Below are 24,302 nucleotides of genomic sequence, written 5' to 3'. Positions count from 1 at the left end.
ATGTGACAGAAAACTTGAGTCAGAGCAATGCCAGCCTAGGACAGGTCATACCCTTGTTTACCTATCTCATTGATAAGATGCGATCATTCCTAGAAAGCAGTGAGCCGGTTTGTGGCAGCCCACTTCATGCCGATGTAGCGTCTTTCATCAGAAAGCTACAAGACAATTTAAAAGATCGGCTAAATGACCGTGTCCGCAAAAGCCCTGAACTCATGCTGGCTACCCTGTGTGATCCCAGGATCAAAGGTAAACTGGCACTCAGAGACAACAGCCTTTCCTACTGGAAAGAAAAACTCATTGAAAGAGTCCATAATTTGCAGCAACAAAGAGGTATGCTGAATGAGGCCGATTTGGAACATTCACCTGCAATGACTGCTATTTCAAGGCCTGACACCATCACTCAAAAACAACTGAGTGGAGCATGTGCATGTTGGGTAGAGGCACTTGACAATCTGGTGGATGCAGGTCAAGCAGCAGGTAATCGAGAGGAGAGCAGTGCCTCTGAAATGGTCAGGGCCTACCTATATGAAGCCCCTTTGCTTCCTACAGAGGACCCTTTGACCTATTGGGATGGTAAGAAAAATGTGTGGCCTGGTCTTTGCCTGGTTGCCCAGAAACTACTATCCTGTCCTCCAACCAGTGTGCAAAGTGAGAGAGTTTTCTCTATTACTGGGAACATCCTTAATCCACACCGTGCACAACTAACACCCCATTTGATGGAACAAATAACTTTCCTCAAATTTAACCTCCCCAAGCTGGGTTACCCTACCCTTAACTTGTGAGACCCGAATTATTGCCACCATGTGAAGAAGATACATGGGGCTCAGAGGAACCATCCAAATGTTGAGGAAAAGCATTTTTTTTTATTTTCTTACCACTTGAAGTTGACATTCACAATAGCAGTTCTCTTCGGTGTGACCCCAAGATTTAAATAGAATTTGTTTTTGTCAAGCAATCCAATTACTCCCTTTATTCCTTCCATCATCCTTTTTTGTAATGAATGTGTGTAATTGTGTATGTGTAGAGTGACTAGAGTGTGTGTGATTGCATGAATGAATGTTGTGTGAATGGACAGTAGCAAGGGTTGAAGCCTTGACGTGGCGCTACTGCTCACGTGTTGCTGTCTTTGTACATACAAATAGCAACCTGTGCTAATTTAACCATTTTTTTGTATGATGGTCTGGAAATAAGAGACAATGATTATTATTGATGGAGCGACTGTCAACTCAAGGATCAGAATATGTTACCAACACAACATAGAACAAAGAAACATACAGCTGGAAACGTGATTCTATGCAAGATAGATTAGTTGGTCACTGCTGAGCTGCACCCAGATGCCCATGACCCCTCATATTTGCCATCTCTGACCCAGGGGACACCAGGGCCCTCTCTGATCCTCTGCCTGTAAGGTCTCCTGAGACCAGGTGACAGATGCACTCCATAGAAGTGCACTGCTAGGTACAGGTAGCTGATCTTAGGACTGACTGCTGCAGATTGTACCCAGGGAGATTCAGGACACAGGTCTACAGGATCACTAACACAGATCCCAATGGGAGCTGGAGCATAGATTCCCCAGGGCGCGGAGTCTAAGAGCCAGCAGGTGTTCACCAGAGCCTCCAGTGGTGAGGATGGACTTCGCAGCAGTCTGGCTCCAGGTCGCGGCCCCTAGGGTCTCACAGCTCACACTCTCAGTAGACTACAAGAGAAGGAAGCAGCAGGCTGGGACAACAATGATAGTAAGGGGATAAGGCAGAGTTCAGGGCAACTAGCAGACTGGAACAGAGTACACGCCAAAGGTTCTGGGTCACAGGCAGACAGGGATGGTTGTGGACATGCCAAAAAGTGAAGGTCACAAGCAGACAGGAATCGCTGAGAAGTTGGAACACACCAATGTCAGTAACAGAGACAAACATAGAGCACACAGCAAGCAGGAACCCAACCACACCTTGGATACTTTAGTGGTTTCTAATCACTACTAGCTTGCGGTGCACAGGTTAATATAAGGTTCCCTGATAGGGCCTGGGGTGGAGCCATGCTAGAGGAGAGGTTATAAAAACCACCAGGTGGAAGTGTCTGGCCTCTTAGTCTGAACACATGAGGGGAGGTATTGGTAAGCAGACAGAGGAAGATCACTGCATAACAAATAACAATTACACCGTCTGTTTCATGACCATCTGCAATTGTCTGAAGTCACTGGTGTGAGTAATCTACCCTGCTGCCATGTTACTCAAGCCCTGGAAATGATGCCTGCCCTTTGAGCTGTTTCCCCTTGTGATTGAGCTAGCCTCAGCCTGTGAACCTCTGTCCAGTTAACTGTTGCCCTCATGATTGCAAGCCTTCAACCTATGCCCTGTAAACTGTTGAGGGCTGTATGGTTAACCCCTGCTGTAACTATCTGCTGTGTATTCTGGTGGAGGGAAAGCTGAAAGGCGTGACTGGACACCAGAGGCGTAACTAGAAACCTCAGGGCCCCGGTGCAAGAAATCAGGAAGGCCCCCCCAAAAAGCATTATTTTGATACTTTGTTTTTTTTTTACAATGTATAACAAAAGTAAAACATTTCTGTTTCTGATTTAAAGTTACCATAACTGTCAAGAGGAAGCTTCTATGAACAACTTTATCCATGCCCAAAAAATGCAGCTTGCCCATGTCCCCCAATGCAGCGCGTGTCCCCCAATGCAGCGCGTGTCCCCCGTGCAGCGTGTGTCCCCCAATGCAGCCTGTGACATTAGTTCAGTGTGTGTCCCCCAGTGCAGCGTGTGACCCCCCATGCAGCTTGTGTCACCAGTGCAGCGTGTGACACCAATGCAGCGTGTGACACCAATGCAGCGTGTGACACCAATGCAGCGTGTGTCCCCCAATGCAGCCTGTGACACCAGTTCAGTGTGTGTCCCCCAGTGCAGCGTGTGTACACCAGTGCAGTGTGTGACCCCCCATGCAGCTTGTGTCACCAGTGCAGTGTGTCCCCCAGTGCAGCGTGTGGACACCAGTGCAGTGTGTGTCCACCAGTGCAGCGTGCCGTGTATCCCCCAGTGCAGTGTGTGTCCCCCATGCAGCCTGTGTCCCCCGTGCAATGTGTGTCCACCAGTGCAGTGTGTGACCCCCAATGCAGCCTGTGTCCCCCAGTGCAGCGTGTGGACACCAGTACAGTGTGTGACCCCCCATGCAGCGTGTGGAGCCCAGTGCAGCCTGTGTCCCCCAGTGCAGCGTGTGACACCAATGCAGCCTGTGTCCACCAATGCAGCGTGTGACACCAATGCAGCGTGTGTCCCCCAATGCAGCCTGTGACACCAGTTCAGTGTGTGTCCCCCAGTGCAGCGTGTGGACACCAGTGCAGTGTGTGACCCCCCATGCAGCTTGTGTCACCAGTGCAGTGTGTCCACCAGTGCAGCCTGTGTCCCCTAGTGCAGCGTGTGACACCAATGCAGCCTGTGTCCACCAATGCAGCGTGTGACACCAATGCAGCGTGTGTCCCCCAATGCAGCCTGTGACACCAGTTCAGTGTGTGTCCCCCAGTGCAGCGTGTGTACACCAGTGCAGTGTGTGACCCCCCATGCAGCTTGTGTCACCAGTGCAGTGTGTCCCCCAGTGCAGCGTGTGGACACCAGTGCAGTGTGTGTCCACCAGTGCAGCGTGCCGTGTATCCCCCATGTAGCCTGTGTCCCCCGTGCAATGTGTGTCCACCAGTGCAGTGTGTGACCCCCAATGCAGCCTGTGTCCCCCAGTGCAGCGTGTGGACACTGGACAAAAGTGCAGCGTGTGGACACCAGTACAGTGTGTGACCCCCCATGCAGCGTGTGGAGCCCAGTGCAGCCTGTGTCCCCCAGTGCAGCGTGTGACACCAATGCAGCCTGTGTCCCCCAATGCAGCCTGTGACACCAGTTCAGTGTGTGTCCCCCAGTGCAGCCTGTGTCCCCCAGTGCAGCGTGTGACACCAATGCAGCCTGTGTCCACCAATGCAGCCTGTGTCCACCAATGCAGCGTGTGTCCCCCAATGCAGCGTGTGACACCAGTTTAGTGTGTGTCCCCCAGTGCAGCGTGTGGACACTGGACACCAGTGCAGCGTGTGGACACCAGTACAGTGTGTGACCCCCCATGCAGCGTGTGGAGCCCAGTGCAGCCTGTGTCCCCCAGTGCAGCGTGTGACACCAATGCAGCCTGTGTCCCCCAGTGCAGCCTGTCTCCACCAGTGCAGTGTGTGACCCCCCATGCAGCCTGTGTCCCCAGTGCAGCGTGTATCCACCAGTGCAGTGTGTCCCCCAGTGCAGCGTGTATCCACCAGTGCAGCCTGTGTCCCCCAATGCAGCGTGTGGACACCAGTGCAGCGGTGGTACTGCAGGGGGGCAATGGTGGTACTGGAGGGGCACTTCTTACTGATCCCATCCCCCCACCGATCTCATCCTTAAACACTGTGCAATCGCAGAGGGGAGAGCTCCTCCGTCGCCTTCAATGAATTGGTCAGCCCAGTTTTTTAAGTGTCTGCTCCACATCCCTTACAGTATCTCTGCCTATGGATAGGCGGGGGCGGAGCGCTTCTCTCTCACAGTCTCTCCCCTCACAGTTGATGAAAGCCCCCCTCCCCGCGGCATGAACCTAACAGACACAAACCCCCGACAGGCAGGTGGGCCCTTCACGCGTCGGGCGGGCGGCCAGTGGGCCCCCTGAAGTGGTGAACTACAGGGCCCTATCTCCCGGTAGAGGAAAACAACCAAGGGGCTCAAAGGTCCCCCTCTGAACCCTGAAGCTATTGAGACAAGCTCGCCTACATTTTACCTTGTTGGAGAAGATACAGGAATTGGCTAACTGAATTTAAGAGAGTATGGTGCAAAATCACCTCCCGTTGATGCCTTATACCATAAATATCTGAAGCCCTTATGCCAAGTGCCAACCACAGGCTCCTATACATATTAAAGTGTGATGTCGATGTGAAAATCGCTCTATCTGCCTAGAGAAATACTTTCTTGTGGTTCTCCTTTTTCTTCCTGCATATTTCTCTTGGGGTGCCCCCATGAAGAAATGTAAAAAATTGATAAAGCTCCTAAGGAAGCGTTGACCAAAACACGAAACATGTAGAGCGCCAGAATATATTTAAGATCGGTTCTGTAATTAATACCCTGTCTAGCGTAATCCTTTCTTATATTGTGATAGATACACACTACTTTTATTGTTAACTACAGGGCCCAGTCCCGCTTGCGACTGTTGCGACTCTGATAATTTCGCCACTGCTGGACACAATATACATGGGATTACCCTCTGCACAGTGAAATAGTGTAGAGAGAAATCTCTTAAATTTTCTAAGTTCAGCCTGATGGTTAAATGTAGGAAAAGCACAATTATAAGGCCTCTACTAAGTTTATAACTATAAATGGAGTAGTTAATTTAGAGAAACAACATCACATACATATCATAATGAATCGAACTAGGAAAGCAAAATTCAAGAAAACAAGTAGTTTTAAACAACAATTTTTTTTAATGTAACAAAATATAAAAACATACAAAAATATGTACAAATAAACAAAAAAAAACTATTTACATATCCTCCTGATCCTCCCCCGACCTGGTGAGCAGACGCTGTAGGGACATATTCATCCCAGTCATCTGCTCACCAAGGTGCCGAAGGCTCCTTCGGCACCTCTCCAGAGCCACATACTGGCGGCGATTGTGGAGGCCCAAGGAATGCCCTAGCCTCCTGATATAGGCGTACTGCCTTTCTTGGACCTCCAAAATGCGCCGCAGATAATCTATATGTGGCTCTGGAGGGGGGGGGAGGGGGGGGGAAACCGCGGCCTGAGGCACGGAGGAGGAGGAGGAGGAGGAGGCAGCACCCATGGCTGTATCCAGGTGGGGGGGGGATACTGGAGGATGGAAGGGCCCTGGAGAAGCTGCTGAGGAAGGACGGTCAGGCCAACCAGACGCGGGCAGGTTGGACTCCTCATCCACCGGGTGGAGTTCCAGGATGAAGACTTCACCTGTGAGGAAAAGCAAATACATTAGATAGATAATACAATACATACATTAACATTACACATGGCTTCTGCACTCTAACCATACATAACATGGTAACATGGGGACGGTTACTTTGTTTTAGTTCATCGGCGCAGAGCACTAGCCTATTGTCAGATTAGCTCAGTGTCATGAATTTTGGTGATACGCAAACAACTGTGTTAGGCTGGGTTCACACTTGTGCGATGCGGGAACCCTGCGATTCCACTACGGGTTCCTCCATCGCACCCGACTCGCACAACAGTTCACAACGACATATGCGAACTGCTGGGGAGTGTCATACAATGTTAATGACACCCCCATTTCAGTTAGCATGTCGCACTGCAAAGTGTCAGTTTGGACATGAATCAGATCGCATGGGTGCCATGCGATCCGATTCTGGTGCGGAAACAAAAAAGGTTCCAGTGCGAGTTTAGTCCGAATGCGATACGATTTCAGTCATACTATCTGTATGGCTGAAATCTCATTGCACGGACATCGCCTGCAATTTGCACTGCAGTGCAAATCGCATGCGATTTTGCACTATGCAGCAGTGTGAACTGGCCCTGAGCCTAGGTTTCCACAAATTTGATGGATAGCAATGTTAACTGTGAAGTTGACTCAGAATGCAGTTCACATGCACACTAACCCTGCTTTTCATTTAGGCCATTTTAATGTGACTTGAGGTCCATATACCTCCAGAATACACAGGCATGGCTTCAAGTTACGGCAGAATCGTGCAACTTTCAGGCTTTTCAGGCCAACACAGCCTGAAATTTGTACAATTCTGCCGCAATTTTGATGCGACTTTAAAGCAATGCCTGTGTATTCCAGAGGTCTATGGATCTCAAGTTGCATCAAAGTGGGACCAAAGTAGTGCAGGGACTACTTTGAAGTCGCACAGATACAAATATAATACTCATTGGAAATCATAGAGTACAAAGTCGCAGGACAAGTTGCAGAAGTGGAAATGGAGCCTAAATGAAAAGTGGGTTTTTGTGCATGTGAACTGCATTCTGATGGGCCAACTTTCCAGTTAACATTGCTAGCCATCAGATTTGCCCGTAGCCTTTACAGCGCATGCGCAGGAACGATGATCAGATTTTACTACCACTACCATGAGCTAGTTTCACACTTGTGCGACTTGAAAGTCAAATGCTTTTGCCATGATTTTTGCCATGACTTGAAGCAATGTTTGTGTAATCTTGATGTCTCTGCCACAAGTCGCATCAAAGTCAGACAAAAGTAGTACAAAAACTACAGATATGAACTGAACTCCTTGGTAATCATGGTGTGTGGCTTGTCATGCGACTTTGCAGTCTCAAGTCGCAGGACTAGTCGCACAAGTGTGAAAGGGCCTGAGGCTGTCCATACCACCTGATCACTGGTTTAGTGTATTTTTTTTACTGGTTGTGACTCGTGATTCTTTCAGTGTACTGGGTTCTAAAAACTGATATGACTCTTTAACTCGGTAACAACTTGTATGATTCTTTATTTAACCACTTGCCGCCCACCCTATAGGCAATTGACGGCGGCAAAGTGGTTTCATAATCCTGACCGGATGTATTATGACGTGATCAGGATTATGAGCCGCTGCGCGCCCCCGGGGGCGCGCATCGCGGCGATCGTTGTTGCGGGGTGTCAGTCTGACACCCGGCAACTACGATCTCGGTAAAGAGTCGTAGTCGTACTCGTAGACGGAGACTCTTTACCACGTGATCAGCCGTGTCCAATCACGGCTGATCACAGTGTAAATGGGAAGAGCCGGTGATCGGCTTTCCCTCACTCGCATCTGTCAGACGCGAGTAGAGGAGAGCTGATCGGCTGCTCCTCTGACGGGGGGGTCTGTGCTGATCGATTATCAGCACAGCCCCCCCGAGGATGACCACACTGGACCACCAGGGACACCACCAGACCACCAGGGAAAAGGTAATCCTCCCTAGACCACCAGGGATGCCAGTTAGCACAATGGGTGCCAATCAGTGCCCATAATGGATGCCAATCAGTGCCCACAATGGGCATCACTGATTGGCATGCATTATTGTTTGGCACTGATTGGCATCCATTACTATAGCATAACACCAATGCCGCCTATGAGTGCCCACCTGTGCCGCCTATGAGTGCCCACCTGTGCCGCCTATGAGTGCCCACCTGTGCCGCCTATCCATGCCCACCTGTGCCGCCCATCTGTGCCGCCCATCCATGCCAATTTGTGCCACCTATCAGTGTCCGTCCGTGTCACCCATCAGTGCCGCCTATCAGTGCCACTTCATTGGTGCCCAACACTGCCGCCTTATCAGTGCCCATCAGTGTAGCCCCATCAGTGCCCATCAGTGAAGGAGAAAACGTACTTATTTAAAAAGTTTTGAAACTGAAACAAAAAAATATTTTTTTTTTGAAAATTTTCGGTATTTTTTTTATTTGTAGCGCAAAAAATAAAAACCGTAGAGGTGATCAAATACCACCAAAAGAAAGCTCTATTTGTGGGAAAAAAATGATAAAAATTTCATTTGGGTACAGTGTAGCACGACCGCGCAATTGTCATTCAAAGTGCGACAGCGCTGAAAGCTCAAAATTGGTCTGGGCAGGAAGGTGTTTAAGTGCCCCCCGGTATTGAAGTGGTTAACTCGGTGTACTGTGAATGAACTCCTGACTCTTGTTTTAAGTTTGTATCCAGTTCCTGAGTGTCCTGTGCTTAGAGTCAGCTGATCTCACTCAAGGATCATATTACCAGGCCTGCTCTGCTATGTATGTACTGTAGTGTACTGAGTGAGTGCACACTGCACAGAGTGAAGTGTTTCAAACGAATCAGTTCACTCAGATAAATCGATTCATCCGACATCCAGTTCACTGAAAATAATCGATTCAAAAGAATGAATCATTCATGAACTGGACATCACTAAATCAGACATCATGAGGAAAGAGTTTAACACCCTAGGCGAAACCTAATTTTGCCGCCCCTTTGGCCCCACCACTGACTCAACCCCTTTTGCCCTGTCCATGTATACACCACCTTTTTATAGATTGCTAACATTTTGGGGGTGGAGTCCGTCACTGAGCCTGGAGGTGGTGGGTGGGGGCATCGGTAAGGCACCCAGGATTGATGTGTGCTCTAGGCCAGCACCTACCTTGTCTATAGGTAGCACTGGCCCTGTACAGGGGATATGTACACAGATAATTTAAGGCACTGATAATCAGTGCAGGCCCTTCAGTACCACCTATCAGTGTCCATGGGCACTGAGTGATACCTATATGCAGTGTCACCTCCATCACTGCAGCCTATCGGTGGGAACCCGTCATAATGGGCACAACAGGTGTACAGACCTGGGAACTTGGCTCAGGGATAGTGAGAACCCCTCATAATGGGCACAGCGGGTGTACAGACCTGGGAACTCAGCACAGGGATGGTGAGAACCCCTCATAATGGACACAGTGGGTGTACAGACCCGGGAACTCAGCATAGGGATGGTGAGAACCCCTCATAATGGACACAGCAGTTGTAAAGACCCCAGAAATTAGCACAGGGATGATGGGAACCCCTCATAATGGGCACAGCGGGTGTGCAGACCTCGGGGGGGGCAGCATTTTAGAAATTATTGGCTATATTTTTCTCCTGCAGCTGCTGGTGGAAGGGAGAGGAGAAAAAGACAATTTCAGATGCTGCAAGTGAGGGAAAATACAGCCCAGTTCTAGTAAATGGCATGCTGCACTAGTATCAGCAGCAGTAACCTGGAGAATCCCTATGGACTAGTAATGGGCAGCAGCCTGGTCGCCAGCAGAAGAAAGAAACAAACAGAGCCAACACAATGACTGCCCTGCACAGCACTGATATCAGTAATAGCATTGTGTGTGTAGCTGGACACTGATCATCACTCACACACATCCTCTGCTTCCAACCTGCTGTGCAGTGATCAGGGGAGGGGGGACATTCCAGGGAGCTCAGGGGTTATCAGGAAGAGCTGAACTGAACTCTGATATCATATCATCCTGTCCTTAAAATTGCAGACAGCGAAGGAACGATTTACTGTGCCATGTAATGGGCGGGCTGAGTGTGTACAGAGCAGTCAGTGTATGCCACCAGCATTTCATATTTAAAATACTATTTCCCTGGAAAACACTAAAAAAGTTGTACTTACTCCCTGCATCTGCCGCGTCTGGCTGGTCACCTTCCGGCGCATCCCCAGCAGCCTCTCCAGGGCAGGTCTCCTCCACCTCCTGCTCAGCAGCTGTTGATCAATTTAATATAGAAAAGACAATTACAATCTGCAGTGTACAACAATCTCACACACATTAGTACAAAAACATTGAAACATGTATGATCACTCAGCAGCAGATATACCAGCAAGATTATACTAACTTACATGTGGGCGTTGCCGCCACAGCCTCTTCCTCCTCCTCAGTCTCCCCTTCTGACTGCATGATGACGAGACCTATTTAATAATAAAGGAGAAATGATGAACTTTACAATGTTCAAGCTTTAAAGATATTACTATAAATACTGTATAAAGATAAAATTAAATAATTATCCATTAGCATGGCAATCCAAAAATAAATTACAAAAACAGTAAAAATAAAATAAAAACAGGGAGGCACTTACCTGTCCTGGTTCCAGCGGCGAGTGCTAGGTGCACGACACTGATCAGGCGCCTCAGTTCAGAGCGGCGACGTTCTGTCAGATTACGTAAATTACTGCGTTACCTGACAGAACATCATAGAGGCTCCACCTGTCACTGCTTGAGTGAGAAGCAATGACATTGGAATCGACAATGGAAGGCTGGACAAATGGAAAAGGATCCTGTATTAGTGTCACTACTACAGTACTACTGTACTTACTGGGTGTTGACGCAGAGGATGATGATGACGAGGACTCCTCCTCCGGCCTCGGCTTCCGGCGGCGCTCCTGGATACGATCTTTAAATAAAATCAAACACAACATGGTGAATGCCCGATGCTTGCCAATCAAAAAACCCTCCTGCACAATGTAATGCTGACACCAACCTTGATGAGACAGGAGCTGGCTGATCTCCTCCTCCCCTATGCCCTCTAAAAGCTCCGCCTCATGGGGGAGGAGAGGCACCCGCTTCCCTCTGCGACCCGACTGCCTGCGTTTACGTGCAATGGAGCTGCAAAACAAAGAGAGAAGAGAAACGGGTTCCATAATTAATCGACAATTGTAATCTGAAAATGACATCAACACAGGAAACAATTGTAGAATGAACCAGTAGTATGAAATGCAAATGGAATTTTTGGATTAGGCACTTTTTTTCATTTAGCCCAAGATTTTCACTTTTTTTTTATTAACCAAATTCATTTTAAGAAAAAGGTATGCTTTTTTGGTCCATAATAAAATATAAAAGACACGATTGGGATTGTGCCGAGTAAATAAATATTCATATAAATGTCCACTGTCCAGTCCACCTTTCTAATTAGGCGCTTGTGTGAACTGTGTATGGTGTAAATTACCTTTCTTGTGTCTTTTGCATTAACCACTTGTGGATTTGGACCCCTCCACATATGGTGGCAGGTCCGCAAGCTGGTTAAGTCCAGCCACCATAACAAAATATTTTTTTTTTATACTTTAGGGCCGGTTCACACAGCGGGCGATGCGAGGCGACACGACTCGCCTCGCCGCTATCTTACAAGTCGCCCCCGTTCTGTACAATGGAACCGTTCTGAGAGGAGCGACTCAAGTCGCTCCGACTCAGAAAAAAGGTTCCTGTACTACTTCTGGGCGACCTCGGGGCGACTTGCATTGACTTCTATACAGAAGTCATTTGCAAATCGCCGCTGAGGTCGCGGCAGGTCGTGGGGAGGCAAGTCGGTGTCGCCTCGCATCGCCCGCAGTGTGAACCGGCCCTAACTTTTTTTCAATAACAAAATATGTAAAACCCAGTGTGGTGATCTAATGCCACCAATAAAAGCTCTATATGTGGCGGGAAAAGGGCATACATTTAATTTGGGTAGTACATCGCAGGAGCGTCCAATTGTCAGTTAACCACTTCCTGACCGGCGCACGACAATGTACGTCGGCAGAATGCCACGGGCAGGCATATTGGCGTACAGGTATGGGCATTTCTATATGCCACCCTGCCATCGCGTGCGTGCCGCCAGTCGGGACCCCCATGAGTCCGGTCGGGGGTCCCGCGGGCTCCATCGCTGTGGGGATACCCGCGATCGTCTCGCTGGGCGGATGAACGGGGAGATGCCATAAACAGCATCTCCCCATTCTGCCTAGCAACAAGTGACTGATCTCTGCTACATGTGATTGGAGCAGAGATCAGTGTTCAGTCACTAACACACAGCCACGCCACGCAAAGTTAAAGAGGAAGTAAACCCCTTCAAACCACTTTGACCTACAGGTAAGCCTAGATTAAGGCTTACCTGTAGGTCCAAGCAATATCTCCTAAACCTATATGGTTTAGGAGATATTTGCCCGAAAATGGGCACCGCTGTCTACGGCGCATGCGCCGTAGACAGCGGCGCGCAGGCGCACTAAATGCGGCAAGTCCAAGAATGGATTTGCCTAATTTGTCGACTCCCGTGCAAATGCGCGGGAGTGACGTCATCGCAGCTTCGCCGAATGGCAGCGGCGGAGCTGCGAGACGCGACTCCCGCGCGCATGCGCGGGAGTGACGTCATCGCGGCTTCACCGATGTCATTGGTCGGAGCTGCGAGACGCCACCAGCAAGATGGATGCGGCGGACTACAGGGATCAGCGGCGACTTCGCTGGCTCCTGTGTCAGGTAAGTGACACATAATGAGCTACTATGCGATGCATAGTAGTCCATTATGCTTTACCTTTGCAGGGAAAAAAAGAGGAAGTAAACTCATCAGGGTTTACTTCCTCTTTAAGGCCCATACACATGGTGGGACTTTTTGACAACAAACATGCAAATTAGCTGTTTTGGAGCAACATCCGACTGTGTGTGTGCTCCATCGGACAAACTTTTTCTGTTTTCATGTGACTTTGGTTGGCTGTGCGAACGGACAAACTTTCTGGCAACAAAAGTGCGATGGAGCAAAGTCCGAACCGTGTGTACGCAAAAGTATCGGACTTTTGTACAAGGTACAAACACGCATGCTCACAACCAATGCAAAAGATCAGACAACAATACAGAAGTTCACCAAAGGTAGCGCTGGAGTCACTGAACGTCCTCTTTTGAAGCAGCGTCAGTACGTTGTGACATCATTACGTTCGTGTTTGTTATGAAAAAGTCCGACCGTGTGTATACAATACAAACTTGTGGACCACGCCCTTTGTACAAAAGTCCACGGAAAAGTTTGTACAAAGTCCGACTGTGTGTATGAGGCTTTAGTAACACTCCCCTAGGACAGACTTAAAGTGGAGGGCCACCCTGAAAAACAAAAACATTTAAAAAAATTCTAAAAAAAAAAAAATGAAAATTTTTTTTTTTTTTAACTTACCAGAAATGCCTGTTGCTAGGCACTTTATCCTAATCTTCCTCTTCCGCGGAGATCTTCTGTCTTCTGTCTTCGTCGCGGCGTCTTCTGGGTAATGAGTCGCGCTGTGTTCTGGGAACTGTGTGTTCCAGAACACAGCGCGTCCCATTCGGAAAGCGCTGCGGGACTCGCGCATGCGCAGTAGCTGCGGGACTCGCGCATGCACAGTAGGAAACGGGCAGTGAAGCCATAAGGCTCCACTGCCTGTTTCCCTTACAGGGAATGGCGGCGCCGGGACCCGAGAGCCGAGGGACGGGTCGGCCTCGGGCAGCCAACATCGCGGGCGCCCTGGACAGGTGAGTGTGTTTATTAAGTCAGCAACTGCAGTGTTTGCAGCTGCTGACTTTTTTTTTTTTTTTTTTTTTTTTTTAACCGGCCCTCCTCTTTAACCCCTACACTGCCACCCCCTGGTTAACCCCTTCACTGCCAGTGTCATTTACACAGGAATCACTGCATTTATATAGCAGTGATTGCTGTATAAATGACAATGGTCCCAAAAATGTCCGATGTGTCCGCCATATTGTCGCAGTCACAATAAAAATCGCCGATCGCCACCATTACTTGTAAAAAAAAAAATAAAAAAAAAAATGCCATAAAACTACACCCTATTTTGTACACATAACTTTTGCGCAAACCAATCAATAATCCCTAATTGGGATTTTTTTTTTTTTTTTACCAAAAATATGTTGAAGAATACGTATCGGCCTAAGCTGAAGGAAAAACATTTTTATAAATAATTGTTTTTTATTGCAAAAAGACAAAAAAAAAAAATAAGAGAGCTTTATTTGAGGGGAAAAAAAGGCCAATTTTATTTGGGAGCCACGTCGCACGACCACGCAATTTTCAGTTAAAGCGACACAGTGCAGAATCGCAAAAATTGGCACTGTAATTTGGCAGCCAAATCCTCTGGGGCTGAAGTGGTTAAAATGTAAATACATTTTTTTTTAAATAAATCGGAAACGTTACTTACCGTTTTAGGTCGCTGAATTTTTTGCGACAGGCAGTCGGGTCACGCTGGTGGTGGTACTGCTCCTCCACCTTCCGGGCAATCTCCTCCCACTTCTGCCTCTTCCACTCTGGCGTGGTCTCTCTTGAGCGGGGGCCACACAGCTGCATCCAGCAAGGAAGAGTTTCTCTGATGAGGACCTGGGACTCTATATGAGTCCAGGTGATATTCCTCTTCCTGCTGGATGCAGCCTGTTTCCCCCTCTTGCCCTGTGATCTTCTCCGAGTCCTCACTGGCACTGGCACATCTGCTGCCAGAGTAGATGGCCCTGCCAGTGCTTCCTCCGAGGCCGAGCGCATGTTTGTGCTGGTGTTATTGCTGCTCGCCGCCATTTTCGATCTGTCTCCCAGTCTCCAGTCTCTCTCCACTGACTGCCTGGACGGCGGACGGCGGACGCTGGGGCGGAGACGCACAGAAATGAACGACGCAGATTCGACATGAGCGACGCAGTTTCGACATAGCAACTTAAAACATACACGTACAATAATATTCGACGGGATCGTTGCACGTGTATAATAATATTCGGCGGGATCGTCGCACGTTTATAATAATATTCGGCGGGATCGTCGCAACTATACGACACTGCAATCGTACATTTCGGCAATCGAATGCTCCGCCTATAGGCTATATAGTTTAGCAGCTCCATCGAATCTTCTTTATCCATTCGACAGATACCATAAGCCTTCCAAGACAGATTCGACCGTAATTTATGTGGATTTTCGGACGAATGCAATTTTTGCACGAAAAACGAAATAAATAAAAACGAATTTCGGGAGTAACTAAATAAATAAAATTTAAAGACGAAAACGAAAAAACGAAACGAAATATTCTAGTCTGCACATGTCTAGTACCTGGTATTCCCAGGCGGTCTCTCATTCAGGTACTAACCAGGCCCGAACCTGCTTAGCATCCGAAATGAGACGAGATCAGGTGCTTTCAGGGTGATGCGGCCGTAGATGAGCTCTCTGGCCATTCTCAACCCTTTTGACAAATGCCAAGATGGTCACCTCAGCAAACAAGCAGAAAAATAAACAGGTCGTCGACGCCAACAACATATTTTAAAAAAACTCCTATGCCACGTGTTATTCCCAGGCGGTCTCCAAACCAGGTACTAACCAGGCCCGACCCTGCTTAGCATTCGAAATGAGACGAGATCAGGCGCATTCAGGGTGATGTGGCCGTAGGCGAATGCTCTGGCCACTCTCAACCCTCTTGACAAACGCCAAGATGGTCACCTCGGCAAAGAAGCAGAAAAATAAACAGGTCGTCGACGCCAACAACATTAAAAAAAAGCCCACGGAACCTGGTATTCCCAGGTGGTCAACCATCTAGGTACTAACCAGGCCCGACCCTGCTTAGCATCCGAGATCAGATGAGATCTGGCACATTCAGGGTGATGTGGCTGTATGTGAGCTCTCTAGCCACTCTCAACCCTCTTGACAAACGCCAAGATGGTTACCTCGGCAAACAAGCAGAAAAAAAAACAGGTGGTCGACGCTAACAACATATTATAAAAAAGCCTACGGCACCTGGTATTCCCAGGCGGTGTCCCATTCAGGTACTAACCAGACCCGAACCTGCTTAGCATCCGAAATGAGACGAGATCAGGTGCTTTCAGGGTGATGCGGCCGTAGATGAGCACTCTGGCCATTCTCAACCCTTTTGACAAATGCCAAGATGGTCACCTCGGCAAACAAGCAGAAAAATAAACAGGTCATCGACGCCAACAACATATTAACAAAAAGCCTGCAGCACCTGGTATTCCCAGGTGGATCAACCATCCAGGTACTAACCAGGCCCTGCTTAGCATCAGAGATCAGATCAGATTGGGTTCATTCAGGGTGATGTGGCCGTAGGTGAGCTCTCTGACCACTCTCAACCCTCTTGACAAATGCCAAGATGGTCACCTCGGCAAACAAGCAGAAAAATAAACAGGTGGTCGACGCCAACAACATATTAAAAACATGCCTACGGCACCTGGTATTCCCAGGCGGTCTCCCATCCAGGTATTAACCAAGCCTGACCCTGCTTAGCATCTGTGACCAGATGAGATCTGGTGCATTCAGGGTGGTGTGGCCGTAAGGGAGTGCTCTGGCCACTCTCAACCCTCTTGACAAATGCCAAGATGGTCACCTTAGCAAACAAACAGAAAAAGAAACAGATTGTCGTCGCCAACAGCATATTAAAAAAAACTACGGCACCTGGTATTCCCAGGCGGTCTCCCATCCAGGTACTAACCAGGCCGGACCCAGCTTATCATCCGAGATCAGACGAGATCGGGCTCATTCAAGGTGATGTGGCTGCAGGCGACCTCTCTGGCCACTCTCAACCTTCTTGACAAACGCCAAGATGGTTACCTCGGCAAACAATCAGAAAAATAAACAAGTCGTCGACGCCAACAACATATTTAAAAAAAGAATATGGCACCTGGTATTCCCAGGTGGTCTCCCATATAGGTACTAACCAGGTCGGATCCTGCTTAGCATCTGAGATCATTCGAGATCGGGCGCATTCAGGGAGATGTGGCTGTAGGCGAGCTCTCCGGCCACTCTTAGCACTCTTGACAAACGCCAAGATGGTCACCTCGGCAAAAGAGCAGAAAGACAATCAGGTCGTCGACGAAAAACAACATATTAAAAAAAATTCAAAAAGAAAGCTGCGCTAGAACTCATATAGTGAAAAATGATACCATTAACATCATAACATAATTTATCCTGTGTGCAAAAAGAAAATTGATATAGCCACAAGTAATACAAGTAAAAACATAAACTAAGGGCCCAGGGTTCCGCGCCTATGACTCACTCACTGTGCGATTCGCAGGGAGTGACCCATTCGGACACCCCTGGGATCTTGCGGGTATTTCGTTCCTTTTATGCAGACCTGGACTCCTCTAAGGTGCAGCCCGGTGAAGGGGAGATTGTGGACTTTTTAAATGGTAGTGATATTCCATGCCTGTCTGCGTCGGATGGAGAGCTGTTGAACGCCCCCTTAACGGAGGAGGAATTGGCTTCTGCATTGGAACATTCTCATAATAACAATGCTCCGGGGGCGGATGGTCTCCCATCCGAGGTATACAAGCGTTATGCCGGTGTTCTCTTGCCAACCCTTTTAAAAGTGTTTAACAACGCCTTAGAGACGGGGGTCCTACCTGCTTCTATGAATGAAGCAATTATAATTGTACTTCTGAAACCGGGTAAGGTAGCAACATCACCGGACGCATATAGGCCCATCTCTTTGCTCACGACAGACGTTAAACTATTGGCTCGGGTCTTGGCAACGAGATTATCTCTGGTAATACACAAACTGATCCATAGGGATCAATCAGGATTTATTCCCTCACGTTCCACTGCCCTAAATATTCGCCGTTTATTCTTAAACCTACAGGTCCCTGTGGATAACCCCGGTAATCAGGCCATCCTCTCGCTGGACGCGGCCAAGGCCTTTGATAGTGTTGAGTGGCCTTATCTGTGGAAAGTGATGGAGCGGATGGGGCTGGGCAGCACATTTATTAGCTGGGTCCGACTGTTATATGCCAAGCCTACGGCTAGAATCAGAGCTAATGCGGAGCTCTCCGACCCATTTGTGCTGTATAGAGGCACGAGACAGGGGTGCCCTCTGTCGCCCCTGCTCTTTGCCATGGCGCTTGAGCCACTAGCAGCCAGAATGAGATCGGCTCCGGATATTGTGGGTTTCTGCAGGCCCACTGGAATGGATGTGGTATCGCTATACGCTGATGACACGCTTATATACCTGGGGGACACCCAGGGCTCCCTTACGGCCACCATGAACCTGATTACCCTATTTGGTACATTGTCAGGTTTTAAGATTAACTGGGACAAATCTGTACTGATGCCCTTGTCCCCTCTAACGGCTCCCTTACCCCTTTGTGCAAGTATGATCCAGACGGTTACATCCTTTAAGTATCTGGGGGTGCAGATATCCCCCGAGGTGACGGAATATGCCAAACTGAATCTTATGCCATTGTTACTTAAGTTCAGGGATAAATGTAAGATCTGGTGTAAACTACCGTTATCGGTGGTGGGCAGGGTAAACCTCATTAAAATGGTATGGGCCCCGCAGTTGCTCTATATTTGTCACAACTCCCCGACCTGGATCCCGAAACGTTGGTTCGATAAAATTGACTCTCAGTTTAGGGAATTAATATGGTGTAGAAAGACGGCCAGACTTAGTTTACTTACCTTACAATATAATAAGGACGAAGGGGGGTTGGCACTTCCACACGCTAGGATGTATTTTTTGGCTTCGCAGCTCCAGCACCTGGGTGGGTGGGGGGTGGATGACCCATTAGACCCGATCCGGAGGATACTGGCTGACACGGTCGCCTCGGACACAGCATTGTCTAGATTGGAGGCAGGCTTCCCTCATATGGACAGGGGTTCCCCGACTATTATACTGCTGAATACCCTGTGGTCTCACGTTAGAAAACTGCTACGAATACGTGGCTTTCTTGCCCTCACCCCTATTTGGCGGAATGCTAATTATGGTGAACTTTTTAAGCTCAAGGGATTTGGTAACTGGAGTAGGAGTGGTCTTCAGTATCTCTCGCAACTGTATAGTGGACGGGTACTGAAGTCCTTCATGGAAATACAAGCCGAGTTTGACATCCCACGTAGGGATTTTTATAAATATTTACAGTTACGTCATGCGCTGCAGACACAGGCACGGAGTGTGCAGCTCTCCCTAACAGACCATCCTGTGGTGCAGGGAATATTTATGCAGATTGACCGTAAAGGCATGATCTCTAGGGGGTATGCTATGCTTCTTGACGCGGTGCAGGACCCGGCGCGTCTTCCATGTCGACAGAGGTGGGAGGCGGACCTGGGGCCCGTGGACGCGGAGACCTGGAACCTTTGCTTGTCCTCCGCTCAGTTGGTGTCGGTATCGGCCTCCCATAGGCTCTCCCACCTATATTTACTACATAGGACCTATAGAACTCCAGTTAAACTGCACAGTTGGGGTGTTAGAGAGTCTCCCCTTTGCCCTAAATGTATGCGGGACCATGGGGATCTTATGCACATGTTCTGGAGGTGCCCAAAACTAAAACGATATTGGGCGGGAATTTTTGACACTATATCCTCAGTGTTCTCTGTTGGTATTCCGCGGTGTCCGTTGGTCTGCTTGTTGGGGGCCCTGGATGAGGAATCATTGACGCCCTCGGCCCATACAGCCATTATCAGGTTACTATATGTAGCTAGAAAATTGATAGCGAGATTGTGGATGACCCACAGGGTTCCCACCAGGCAGCAATGGATAGAACAGGTGAACCAGATGTTGATCAGAGAAAAGATAACATACCAACATAGAAACGCACCGCACAAATTTAATGCCATGTGGGGGGGCTGGCTTGAGGTCCCGGGACTAGCTCCCCACCAACTTATACAGGACAGACTTCTACAGGGTTGACTGACGGTCCTAAGACCGGTACATGGAGGTACATAAATGGTCCTGTTTCCAGGATGGGTCTACTTCTATGTCTCTCCCTTATCCGGTAATTGTACGGGGTGTAAGGAGACACCAGTGGGACTGTGTGATGGGCTGTGGGCCGTAGTATATATTTAAGGTACCTATGTGGCTGTTTCCTGATTCGGAGTGGTCTATGAGAGAACGTTACTTTTGTTTTTACTTTTGGTTCCTTCTTCTTACCTCCTTTCTTCTTTATTTTTTGGTTTTATTGTTATTTTCCATGCCTCAACAGTCTTCAAACCGAACCTATTTGTATTTTTATATTTCCTGTATACTTTTGGATGTAAAAACCAATGCTACTGTAAGACTGTATCTCACTCCTATGTTTGGTTTGTACCATAAGTGTTTTACAATAAAAACTTATTTGATTTAAAAAAAAAAACATAAAGTAATTAAAAACGTGAACAGTCCAAAAAAGGGGGAGAGAGACAAGAAGATGAGGCTTCAGTCCATTTAGGTGACTCTGTACAAAACACCCTCCAAGTATGTAGCAAGTGCACCCAGAGAAAGGAATTCCTCCACCACCAGATTCAGTGAGGCTTACCAGTTGACAAGATCTCTTTTTAGGGAGATCATACGTGCTTGCAAACAAAATCATCAGTGAGTTTGCATTTTTTGTTTTATTGTGTTTAAATAAAAGTTTTATATGGAGTTACACTATGGGAGCCTTTCTGTTTTATCTCATTAAATGATTGTGGTGAAACGGGAGACGCTCTGAGAAGGGGATACACGAGTTGGAGATATCAGCAGTGTCTTTTAAAGGGACCGGATTGATGATTTTGTTTGCAAGCACGTATGATCTCCCTAAAAAGAGATCTTGTCAACTGGTAAGCCTCACTGAATCTGGTGGTGGAGGAATTCCTTTCTCTGGGTGCACTTGCTATATACTTGGAGGGTGTTTTGTACAGAGTCACCTAAATGGACTGAAGCCTCATCTTCTTGTCTCTCTCCCCCTTTTTTTGGACTGTTCACGCTTTTAATTAGTTTATGTTTTTACTTGTATTACTTGTGGCTATATCAATTTTCTTTTTGCACATAGGATAAATTATGTTATGATGTTAATGGTATCATTTTGCAATATATGAGTTCTAACACAGCTTTCTTTTTGAATTATTGTATATTATGTGTATCTCACATTAAGTTGCAGCAAGAATTTATAATTTAATTTCCTGTTTCACTGGTATAGGATTTTTAGTAGTATTTTTTCGACAGCGCTGTTTTCCCAGATTTTTCCCAGGCGGTCTCCCATCCAGGTACCAACCAGGCCCGACCCTGCTTAGCATCCGAAAGGAGACGAGATCAGGCGCATTCAGGGTGATGTGGCCATAAATGAGCTGTCTGGCCACTCTCAACCCTTTTGACAAACGCCAAGAAGGTCACCTCGGCAAACAAGCAGGAAAATAAACAGGTCGTCGACGCCAACAACATATTAAAACAAAGCCTAAAGCACCTGGTATTCCCTGGCGGTTTCCCATGCAGGTACTTGCCAGGCCCAACCCTGCTTAGCATCCGAGATCAGACGAGATCAGGCGCATTCAGGGTGATTTGGTGGTAGGCGAGCTCTCTGGACACTTTCAAACCCTCTTGACAAAAGCCAAGATGGTCACTTCGGCAAACATGCAGATAAATAAACAGGTCATCGACGCCAACAACATATTAAAAAAAGCCTACGGCACCTAGTATTCCCAGTCGGTCTTCCGTCCAGGTACTAACCAGGCCCAACCCTACTTAGCATCCAAGATCAGACGAGATCGGACGCATTCAGGGTGATGTGGCCGTAGGTGAGCTCTCTGGCCACTCTCAACCCTCTTGACAAATGCCAAGATGGTCACCTCGGCAAACAAGCAGAAAAATAAACAGGTTGTCGATGCCAACAACATATTAAAACAAAGCCTAAAGCACCTGGTATTCCCTGGCGGTCTCCCATGCAGGTATTTACCAGGCCTAACCCTGCTTAGCATCCGAGATCAGATGAGATCGGGTGCATTCATGGTGATGTGGCCATAGCCGAGCTCTCTGGCCAATCTCATCCTGCTTGACAAACGCCAAGATGGTCACCTCGGCAAACAAGCAGAAAAATAAACAGGTTGTCGACGCAAACAACGTATTAAAACAAAGCCTAAAGCACCTGGTATTCCCTGGCGGTCTCCCATGCAGGTACTTACCAGGCCTAACCCTGCTTAGCATCTGAGATCAGATGAGATCGGGCGCATCATGGTGATGTGGCCGTAGGCGAGCTCTCTGGCTACTCTCACCCCTCTTGACAAATGCCAAGATGGTCACCTCGGTAAACAAGCAGAAAAAATAAACAGGTCGTAGATGCCAACAACATATTAAAAAAAAGCCTACGGTACCTGGTATTCCCAGGCGGGCTCCCATCCATGTACTAACAGGCCCGACCCTGCTTAGCATCCAAGATCAGATGAGATTGGGTGCATTCAGGGTGATGTGGCTGTAGGCGAGTTCTCTGGCCACTCTCAACCCTCTTGACAAACACCAAGACGGTCACTTCAGCAAGCATGCAGAAAAATAAACAGGTCATCGACGCCAACAACATATTAAAAAAAGATGAGATCGGGCACATTCAGGGTGATTTGGCCGTAGGCGAGCTCTCTGGCCGCTCTCAACTCTGTTGACAAACGTCGACATGGTCACCTTGGCAAACAAGCAGAAAAATAAACAGGTCGTCGAAGCCAACAACATATTTAAAAAAAACTACGGCACCTGGTATTCAAAGGCAGAATCCCATCCAGGTATTAACCAGGCCTGACCCGGCTTAGAATCCAAGATCAGATGAGATCAGGCGCATTCAGGATGATGTGGCCATAAATGAGCTGTCTGGCCACTCTCAACCCTTTTGACAAATGCCAAGAAGGTCACCTCGGCAAACAAGCAGGAAAATAAACAGGTCGTCGACTCCAACAACATATTAAAACAAAGCCTAAAGCACCTGGTATTCCCTGGCGGTTTCCCATGCAGGTACTTACCAGGCCCAACCCTGCTTAGCATCTGAGATCAGACGAGATCAGGCGCATTCAGGGTGATTTGGTGGTAGGCGAGCTCTCTGGACACTTTCAAACTCTCTTGACAAACGCCAAGATGGTCACTTCGGCAAACATGCAGATAAATAAACAGGTCATCGACGCCAACAACATATTAAAAAAAGCCTACGGCACCTGGTATTCCCAGTCGGTCTTCCGTCCAGGTACTAACCAGGCCCGACCCTACTTAGCATCCAAGATCGGACGCATTCAGGGTGATGTGGCCGTAGGTGAGCTCTCTGGCCACTCTCAACCCTCTTGACAAACGCCAAGATGGTCACCTCGGCAAATAAGCAGAAAAATAAACAGGTTGTCGATGCCAACAACATATTAAAACAACCCCTAAAGCACCTGGTATTCCCTGGCGGTCTCCCATGCAGGTATTTACCAGGCCTAACCCTGCTTAGCATCCGAGATCAGATGAGATCGGGCGCATTCATGGTGATGTGGCCATAGCCGAGCTCTCTGGCCAATCTCATCCCGCTTGACAAACGCCAAGATGGTCACCTCGGCAAACAAGCAAAAAAATAAACAGGTCGTCGACGCAAACACCGTATTAAAACAAAGCCTAAAGCACCTGGTATTCCCTGGCGGTCTCCCATGCAGGTACTTACCAGGCCTAACCCCGCTTAGCATCTGAGATCAGATGAGATCGGGCGCATTCATGGTGATGTGGCCGTAGGCGAGCTCTCTGGCTACTCTCACCCCTCTTGACAAACGCCAAGATGGTCACCTCGGTAAACAAGCAGAAAAAATAAACAGGTCGTAGACACCAACATATTAAAAAAAGCCTATGGTACCTGGTATTCCCAGGCGGGCTCCCATCCATGTACTAACCAGGCCCGACCCTGCTTAGCATCCGAGATCAGACGAGATTGGGTGCATTCAGGGTGATGTGGCTGTAGGCAAGATCTCTGGCCACTCTCAACCCTCTTGACAAACACCAAGACGGTCACTTCGGCAAACATGCAGAAAAATAAACAGGTCATCCACGCCAACAACATATTAAAAAAAGATGAGATCGGGCACATTCAGGGTGATTTGGCCATAGGCGAGCTCTCTGGCCACTCTCAACTCTGTTGACAAACGTCGACATGGTCACCTTGGCAAACAAGCAGAAAAATAAACAGGTCGTCGAAGCCAACAACATATTAAAAAAAAACTACGGCACCTGGTATTCCCAGGCGGAATCCCATCCAGGTACTAACCAGGCCTGACCCGGCTTAGAATCCAAGATCAGATGAGATCGGGTGCATTCAGGGTGACGTGGCCATAGGTGAGCTCTCTGGCCACTCTCAACCCTTTTGACAAATGCCAAGACGGTCACCT

At 48.1% G+C, this 24,302-nt stretch overlaps 1 protein-coding gene and 14 pseudogenes across 1 annotated transcript; all 15 read right to left on the bottom strand.

The window, feature by feature from the left end:
- Positions 1-5,446: 5,446 nt before the first annotated feature.
- LOC143974428 (uncharacterized) lies at positions 5,447-12,463 on the bottom strand. The gene is made up of 5 exons (XM_077475805.1): positions 10,980-12,463; positions 10,815-10,892; positions 10,343-10,411; positions 10,118-10,207; positions 5,447-5,968 (listed from the first exon to the last, which is right to left on the bottom strand). The coding sequence occupies exons 1-5, from the start codon at positions 11,170-11,172 to the stop codon at positions 5,529-5,531; spliced, it is 870 nt and encodes a 289-aa protein (XP_077331931.1). The 5' UTR covers positions 11,173-12,463; the 3' UTR covers positions 5,447-5,528.
- Positions 12,464-15,739: 3,276 nt separating this feature from the next.
- Positions 15,740-15,858, bottom strand: LOC143979480 (5S ribosomal RNA; annotated as a pseudogene).
- A 107-nt stretch (positions 15,859-15,965) lies between these two features.
- On the bottom strand, positions 15,966-16,084 carry LOC143979712 (5S ribosomal RNA; annotated as a pseudogene).
- Positions 16,085-16,413: 329 nt separating this feature from the next.
- Positions 16,414-16,532, bottom strand: LOC143979397 (5S ribosomal RNA; annotated as a pseudogene).
- A 105-nt stretch (positions 16,533-16,637) lies between these two features.
- On the bottom strand, positions 16,638-16,756 carry LOC143979585 (5S ribosomal RNA; annotated as a pseudogene).
- Positions 16,757-21,370: 4,614 nt separating this feature from the next.
- On the bottom strand, positions 21,371-21,489 carry LOC143979463 (5S ribosomal RNA; annotated as a pseudogene).
- A 107-nt stretch (positions 21,490-21,596) lies between these two features.
- Positions 21,597-21,715, bottom strand: LOC143979279 (5S ribosomal RNA; annotated as a pseudogene).
- A 107-nt stretch (positions 21,716-21,822) lies between these two features.
- LOC143979349 (5S ribosomal RNA) lies at positions 21,823-21,941 on the bottom strand (annotated as a pseudogene).
- Positions 21,942-22,048: 107 nt separating this feature from the next.
- Positions 22,049-22,166, bottom strand: LOC143979641 (5S ribosomal RNA; annotated as a pseudogene).
- A 108-nt stretch (positions 22,167-22,274) lies between these two features.
- LOC143978959 (5S ribosomal RNA) lies at positions 22,275-22,392 on the bottom strand (annotated as a pseudogene).
- A 478-nt stretch (positions 22,393-22,870) lies between these two features.
- Positions 22,871-22,989, bottom strand: LOC143979251 (5S ribosomal RNA; annotated as a pseudogene).
- Positions 22,990-23,312: 323 nt separating this feature from the next.
- LOC143979695 (5S ribosomal RNA) lies at positions 23,313-23,431 on the bottom strand (annotated as a pseudogene).
- A 107-nt stretch (positions 23,432-23,538) lies between these two features.
- On the bottom strand, positions 23,539-23,657 carry LOC143979396 (5S ribosomal RNA; annotated as a pseudogene).
- A 104-nt stretch (positions 23,658-23,761) lies between these two features.
- On the bottom strand, positions 23,762-23,880 carry LOC143979069 (5S ribosomal RNA; annotated as a pseudogene).
- Positions 23,881-24,132: 252 nt separating this feature from the next.
- On the bottom strand, positions 24,133-24,251 carry LOC143979458 (5S ribosomal RNA; annotated as a pseudogene).
- Between the last annotated feature and the right edge of the window lie 51 nt (positions 24,252-24,302).

The sequence above is a fragment of the Lithobates pipiens genome, unplaced genomic scaffold (assembly GCF_037356315.1).
Source record: "Lithobates pipiens isolate NorthernLeopardFrog02 unplaced genomic scaffold, aLitPip1_a1.2 Scaffold_13, whole genome shotgun sequence".
Lineage (NCBI taxonomy): Eukaryota > Metazoa > Chordata > Amphibia > Anura > Ranidae > Lithobates > Lithobates pipiens.
Note: the sequence above shows the minus strand (reverse complement) of the source record. Positions and strands in the feature narration are given on the sequence as shown.